Below are 8,172 nucleotides of genomic sequence, written 5' to 3'. Positions count from 1 at the left end.
AAATGAAAATCAGTTCATGGTATCTACTGCATAGATAAAGAAGAAAGCATGTGGGATGGGGGTCGGGTGATTATGTGGCAGCACTATGATTATATGCCACTGCTAATTACAGTATATGAGCCATGCTGCGCATGCAGAGTTTTCAGTTTGCAAATGTATATTTCTCACGTATATTACATGACATGAGTAAAGTATATATAGATGGGGCAATCATTATTTCTTTGAAAAAATTCACCCGAACTTTAATGTTTCAGAGGCGGGGATCCTTAGTATTATGCTCTTTTCTTAACTAATTTAGAAAATAAAGTAACTATCACTTCTGGTGATTGCAAGAAGTAGCTTATCAGTTTATGAAGGAATATACACATAAGGTAACACAAATGTAAATTTTGTAGTGAATCTGATTTTAACTGTGGAATTTTATGTATTAGATGTGGAGAGGTATTTATACATCAATGGTTATAGTTAAATTAGCATTAGTATTTATGCCTTATTTAAAAATATTAATCAAGAGAAAAAGATTTATAATGCAAATCTTAGTAAATGGTTAAGTTTGTATTTGTAGTAGTACAGGGTAATGCTTTATGCTATACCAAGGTGAAAAGAACCAAATACAATATTTTATATGTTGTATTTATAAACTATATTTTAAAAATACTTAACAAAAAATTCCTGGAAAGGAAACATGCCCTAAATGATTGCATAGATGTAGTGGCATTGTATTGTGAGAGATTTTTTCCTCTACTTTACTGTTGTTTCCAATTTTTTTAAAACAATGAAACCACATTACTTTTATAGTGTGGAGATTGCCCATTAGAGAAAGTCTATAGCAATAACTTTGGTGATCCTCATTTGATGGTTTATATAAATCACTTATCTGCAATCAACATAAATTTAGCAGGTGTGATATGCTGTATTTACCATGAGTAGTGTGCTTTCTTTCTATGACTTATTTATTTGAGAATGGGGGGCGGGGAAAATAAGTTTTTAGTAACTGAAGACAAAGGATACCTTAATAAATGTCTGTGTGGTAATTACTTTATACATTTTGTTTACTTTTGAGGTAACTTCTTACAGAAAAGGGAAAATGGAATCATGAGATTCTTACGATTGGTCATTTTTTAGGAAACTTAATTTCAAATGCCTTTAGAAAACATGATTTTTTTTCTCTTTGTTTTCTGACTAGGACATGTATTCCTCTGAGAAACCTTGGACAGCAGATTTTGGTTTAATATCTGATTGGGACAGCATACAAAGACCTTTCCAGTCATGAGTAAGTGTCCTTCGTTTCATCTCAGTGTTCTCAGGAGCATTTGCAGTGCTGTGCTTAAAAAACGAAATTGTTACTGGACAAATTGGAATTGTGTCACTTTATCAGAGATTGGATAATCTGGTTCATCACAGTTCTGTGTACTTGTCTCTGTTTAAGATACTTTCTGAATTTTGATTTATTCTCAGAAGTTAGATGTGGTGAGACAATCTGTGTCATTAGCTTCCTGGCTCATTTATAGTTCTGTTATCTAAAATTTTCTATTGACTAGCCATTGGAAAATGACTCTTTAGAAATATGGAGAGGGAAAATTGCAGTTGACTATAATTGGCAGAGGTTTTATTGTATGAAATTTGATCATTGTATAAATGAGTTAACATGTTTTATCAAAAAAAAAAAGAAAAAAGAAGATTCTGGATGGAACAAGGAACCAAGTTTAGCCTATAGACTTAGCAAATTTGATACAGATTTTATCTTCTCAGTTGTATGTGTAATATTTTCTGTCATTTCTATCCACTTCTGCTTATGAACAGAATTGGATTTTACTATTTTTGTTCAATTTACTTTCAGAGTGAGGGAAGAGTTAAGATTTTACTCTCATAATCCTATGTTAGCTTTGATATACTCTAAAAAAAGCACAGCATTTTTGATTATGAAAACTTTGGGATGGAGTGAGCATTTCCTTATTGGAATATAGTATCAGAGAGTTTAAAATTTTTCACATATTATTCATATTGATTATATTTACTTTAATATGAACAGGTAAGCTTTCTTATCGACAATTTAAATAATTAGACATTTAATAAATGAAAAGGAAGTTGTTGTTATTTTGAAATCTTTGAGTGCTTTCTACTAAAAATAATATTGCAAGAAGTGGTCTTTGATTTTTGAGACTTTTCAGTGGTGTACTTTAATAAAGGATGGTTGCTGGATGAGTTCAAATCTAGATTAAGAAGGAAGCAGCTTTTATTATTCCAGCTCCATTCATGTTATACTGTGAGAATATTTGTGGGAATGCTTATCTAATGTGAAGTGCCAACTCTAGTAAAGGTGGTAATAAGTTCCTGAATACTAAGAGAAAATTGTCAAAACTTTTTAACTTAGAAATGCTTACGTTTTTGAAAGTGAACTAGATTTTGTTCTACTTTATAATCTTAGTGTTCTGTTAGCATCACTGCTACAAATGGCGAGTTCTTTGAGTACAGGTACCATGTGTCTTTCCTTTTTGAATCTCAGTGTTGAACAAAGTCTTGTATACAGCTGCCCCGAAGAACATAGAGCCGTGCGGGGACGAAAGCAGAGGGTCAATGGCTTGTTAGGCAACCAATAAGAAGTAGCTGAACTTTTACAACTTTTTACTTGTAAATTGCATTGGCTTTATTTTATTTGCAAGATTTTTAATTTTTTTTTTTTTTTATATCTACTAGTTCTTTTCTCGTTCCTGCTTGTTTTTATTTAAAAAAATTTCTGGCTCTTTTGTTATTCCTTTATCTCATTCTGGATCTTTTACATGTTTATTTTCAAGTTTTTTTTCAGATCACTTGATTATTTTGTTATTTTGTCTACAGTGAATTTATTGTCAGTGTTTTCATCATGTTCTGTACTTTTGTAGGCACATTCTGATGGGAATTTTTTTCTTTCTCAAGTTTCTTACACCCTCTCGCACTCTCTCTGTCTCTGTCTTTGCTGTGATTTTCCCTGCTGGTCTAGCAGATTTGCAGTTATCTCTTGTCTGGCTTTGGAGTTCCCAGGTCAGAATCAGGTCTTGTGTTAGTGGGTCCAAGCCCCTCCCCGACGATGGCCGGGGATATCACAGATTCCATCACTGAGAGCTGACTTTAGGTCTGCATCTTCCTAAGCTGTAACCTCAGTGCAGGTAGCATAGAGTTTTTTCAGTCTAGTTTCATAATCAAGGCAGAGTGCCTTCCCTGTCTCTGGTTTTAACCAGAGCCTGGCTACCAACTCTGCTTTACAGGGAACCCTTTATTTACAGTTACACCGTAGGATCAACTTCCTGCTGTCTTTTCCTGCTTTGGGGCCCAGAGCCCCACAGATGTCCTGGCTTTAGCTTGGCTCATACTTTGTGTTCCTGTTAGATTTCCAATCCATAGAGATGTTTAACATGTTTTGGGGCATATATTTTGAAAGTTCTCTGTTTGTTATAAAGATGGAGGAGCCACAAAGAATGAACATTGCCACTGGGGTTTAACCACTGGTGTTACAATAAAGTCCAGAGTCCTTACTTCACACTTAAAATTTTTTAAAAGATCAGTTTCTGCTTCGTTCTTTTTTCATTCCTGCCTGTCACCCTCGCACCATTTCACTGGCAGATGAGCCCCTATGCTGCCTCTCCATAGCACTCTGCTCGCCTGCTTCTGCTGCCTATCATACTATATTAAAATTGCCTGCCTATTTGTTCTTATCTGTGAGAACAGCAAAGACTTTTATTCCTGGTATTCACACTGTTCCTGGCACTTAATGGTGTTCAATAAATAGTGTATAGATTTGGATGTTCCTAAGTATATAGTAGCTATTCCATGTATTATTTTCTGGTGAAATTTGAGCAATTCTAGTAAAAAGAGAGAAAGACAGAGGGCAGCAGGGAGAGAAAGGGAGGGAGGGAAGGAGAGAGAGGGGGAAAAGAGAGAAAAAGAGAGAGAGAGAGAGAGAGAGAGAGAGAGTATGTGTGTGTGGTGTTGTGTTGTGTGTGTGGAGTGTGGCATAGGACGCAGCATTCCAAGTAGGTGGAGTTGGTGTGAGAGAGACACGAAAGTTTGACTACGCGTGGGTGTCACCAAGCAGTTGAGCGTTCTGGAGTACAGAGACGGGGAAGGGAGAATCTGAGAGATACAGCTGGAGAAGATGAAATCAGGGTCCAGGCCATATACATTCCAGGGAGTTTGGACTTTATGCTGTAGGGATTAAGGAATTATTAAAGGAATTAAAGGATTACTGTTAGGGAAGCCACTTAAGATTTCATTCTGGAAAAATTATTCTGACAAATAGACATTTTTGTTAGATATAAATTAAAAAGATTGGTTATAGGCAGTATTTGTCTTTTATAGCTTTGTTCTTAGTTTTCGGTTCTTTTCAGGTTTCCTTCGAAATATACTTTGAGCTCTCTTTCTTTTTTTTTCTTTTCTTTTTTGCCAATTTGATGATTTCGCCCAGAGATGGAAATCATTCTTGACAAGTAGACCATGTAACCATAGATTAGGGAATGTTGTGGTTACATTATGCTGCAGTTTCTAGAGTGTGGGAACTGAGTATATCAGAGTTCCTTTTTTTGAAAAAAATATTGGGGAAGCATGATATATCTTAAAAAATAGGAACATAAGTCATTAAAGTCTAGATAGAATTTTCAAACCTAGATTTGGGTGATACTGATGAGTAACTGAAAGTTTTTCAGTATTTCCCTAGAGATTAGAAAAAAAGTATGATAGTTATACAGATGGGAGGATTTATATGTGCAGGATTTCCTAGCCCTTCCCATGTCATGAACTGCATAGGACATGGTTGTAATTTTATAACATGTGGGTAAACTGTTGGAAATGTTTGGAGGCGACTGGCTCTGACACCTCAGGCCAGGGTGCCACTTGTGCCCGACTGCCCTGAAAGCCAAGGAGATCAGTTTCTCCACGCCCTGATGCACTGGTTGGGATGCCCCAAATATATAAGGCCTAGATAATTTGTTAAATGTTTTAAGGTGTTTTTTAACTCCTTGTCTAGATCTTTATAAACTCTGAGGAGGAATATTTGTCTTGTGGAAAATGTATTATATGATGCTACTATGACATTGCGTATTTCATTGTGGATTGTTAACTTTATTACAGTCTACAAAAAGCATATTGATTTTCATTACTTAAATTGTTCTTGTGTTCGTATTTGCATATTTTGCAGTGTTTAACATTTATTAGATTTGTTCAAAATTCTGTTTTATGAGACAATGCCAAAGATGAAATAAAGTTGTTATACTTAAACTGTGGCTGTAATTTGAAATTGATCTCTTAGATCTTTATACAACAAGAATAGTTCATGTAGTGCCAAAGAATTTCTAGATGATCATTTTGATGGAATATGTTAAAGAAAAAAAAAAGCCAAAAATAGCACCAACAAAGAAAAGTGATTATTTAGGGTACTACGTAGTTTTCTATTCCCAAGTTTTAAGTTAGAAAATATAAAGCGTATCTGCTCTATTTAACAATTTTAATCTTTACTTCTGTATTTTATTTCATGTTCTTCAGGAAAGTTTTGTTCTTTAACTAATTACATGTCATGTTTTTTTTTTTTTTTTCCTAAGAGAGTCTTCTGGATCTTAATTCTCTTCTGATTGGATAGTCCAGGAGTCAATCTGTTGTGTTGGAGTGTTTGATCCTGCTCCTTAGCCTAAATAATGGAGTGAATTTTTTTGAGGTCACTTCTGGATGTGAAATGTTTCTCATTTATCTGAAGGAAAGTAATGGCAGTAGATAGTTTGGGTTGTAGCGTATTTGTGGCTTTCCAGGAGAGAGAGAGTAAATCTCAATTCTGTGGAAGAGTAGACTAAGAGTTCATGCCAAAGTGAAGAACAATTTGTTTTAACTTTGTCAGAGCAGGCAATATTATAAATAATTGAGTAGATTGATAGTCCCTTAGTGGTGGCGGAAGGATTCTTCTGAGTCGTACTAAATAGAAAAATCTGCGCACAAGTAATATAAGACTTTCCCTAAGTATTGGCTAAAACTTCTCTCTAGGACAGTAGCCTATTTAGATATATATCCTGTTTTATTGAATAGTTGTGTACCTCAGAAGTTGGGCAGAAGTTAAAGAAAACCTATAGTGAATTGTGTTGAATTGTATTTTAAATAGTGGCATGGCTGTGTTTAATGGAATTTTGCAAGAAATTCTCTTGTAAAGTATAACAAGTATCCATTTGCTATATTAAGACTCATTTATGTTTGATAAATTTAAATTTTGGAATATAAAGTTTTAAATGTCAACTATTCTTAAAATGGATATATAATCAGTGATTCTTGGTGGCGGGGGGGTTGAATTTGGAAATGCATGGAGACTTTTTGATTGTCACAGTTACTGGGGGAACCTACTGCCATTTAGGTCAGGGCCAGGCATAGTGTAGAGACCCTGTTGAAAAACACTGTGTATCTGTCACCTATCAGAATTGTGGCAGCAGTAAAGTGTAGTAGGTAGGGTGATAAAGAATGTCAGCAAAAATTGCTTTCAGAAAATTTACTACATCAATTTTTTAGTTTAAAGCACTTCATTGTGTTAATACTGACCATTTAAAATGGAATATACTTTGCTTTAAGCTAATTTATCTTTTTGACCACTTGCAGAAAAGTGACTAAACCTTAGTTTGATACTACGGGGAATTAAATGTGAATTTAATGTAACGTTTCTATAGAGTATATTCAGTTATAGTATTTTAAGTTCTTGTTAGGAGAGAGTTTGCATTATTTTGTATCTTCTTGTTTCAATATTTTTCAAACTTACAACAAAAAGAAAAGTTGTAAAAATAGTACCAAAAATGATTTCCTATATACCTTTTACCCAGCTTTACAAATTGTATTTTGTCCATTTGAAATTTTGTTTCGTCCATTTGATAGTCCCGTCCCACCCCTCTTGCTTTCTTTCTCTCACACGCATACCCCTAAATCTCTCTATAAAAGAAATTGATTTGTAATTAAACAAAACATTTTCTGTGAAAATCGTTTGTTTTTATTAAAAGTCATTTAAATTCTTAGTATAAATGCAAATTACTGTAGTATTATAATCTCAGCAAAGCTTCTAAATTACTTTTGCTACTTAAATCTTAAATTTTCAAATTGTTTACCTAATATTATACTACTATTGTTCAGAAGCCACATTATTTACATAGCTGTCATATGCCTGTCATTGACATTTTTGTTTTAGATCTACAGCGTATTGCATAATATAAACTCAGTATGTAAATCAACTTCAATTAAAATTGTTTAGTACAACACGAACTAGAGGGGTCCAAATGACCTTTTTATTGTAGTTTAAAATATACTGTTCTTAGGGGAACTCTTTACAATTCCATTCGGAGAGATTTAGTTGTCCAATGGCAATCTTCTTCAAGTTTCCAGAGTCCCAGACACCTAGGTTGGCTTTGCCACCCACTAGCCACATTATGTATGATTGGCGGCTCAACTTCTCAAATGTGTTTCCCTTGTTATGTTCTAACAAATGCAAAGTTAGTTAGGATCTGTTTGCTTGTGTTAAGTTTTTATGTAAATTTGCAATAGTTGGTCTTGTGTATTTTCCTTAGGCAATAACTTTGCTAATTTCTTCGTATGATATGTAGATGTAGATGCAGTGTGGCCTGTTGTTTATGAGGAGAGGAGGAACTAGGTGTTACCAGTGTTGGAAGAGCATGCCAGATTTGTTTACTTGTGACAATTATGGCACAACACAATTTGAATTTGATTTTCAAACATGTTTGAATTTGTGGTTTTAACCACAATAACACAAGTTTATATGCTAAATGATTGATTCAGACTATTATGATTACTAGGATGTATTTCATGGGCATGCTTTATTATCAGAAATGTCATTTCTGGTGGTAGAAAAAACCTAGACTCTGTATAAGAGGCTTTCCTACTGCTAAGGGGCAGTCTTCATTGCTGTTGGAGTCTGTCTTTTGATAAGGAAAGGTGCTTTTCCATTGCCATGGGGGTAGCACCCATCTTTGTCCCCGATACCACTCATGGAAGCAGTAGGGCCGTTGTGATTTTTTTTTAAAAATCAACTATAGAAGTTTTATAGACTCTTTGTACCTATATATACCTGTAGGTGTATGTAGCTGTGAGTATGGGAAACTTTGGAAGGAAAAAGACAGCTCCCCAACTTTCTAGCTACCCAAAACTGACTTTGTTAAAAGGAAC

At 34.5% G+C, this 8,172-nt stretch overlaps 1 protein-coding gene across 1 annotated transcript in view; it reads left to right on the top strand.

Moving 5' to 3' along the window:
* Positions 1 to 1,186: 1,186 nt before the first annotated feature.
* Positions 1,187 to 8,172, top strand: part of USP6NL (USP6 N-terminal like) — a 123,161-nt gene continuing 116,175 nt past the window's right edge. The window contains exon 1 of the mRNA XM_025043409.1: positions 1,187 to 1,273. Within this exon, the coding sequence (XP_024899177.1) occupies positions 1,270 to 1,273 (4 nt within the window). The 5' untranslated portion in view covers positions 1,187 to 1,269. The remainder of the gene's footprint in view (positions 1,274 to 8,172) is intronic.

This window comes from Pteropus alecto, unplaced genomic scaffold, assembly GCF_000325575.1.
Source record: "Pteropus alecto unplaced genomic scaffold, ASM32557v1 scaffold11, whole genome shotgun sequence".
Taxonomy (NCBI): domain Eukaryota; kingdom Metazoa; phylum Chordata; class Mammalia; order Chiroptera; family Pteropodidae; genus Pteropus; species Pteropus alecto.
This window is presented reverse-complemented; position numbering and strand designations above follow the sequence as displayed.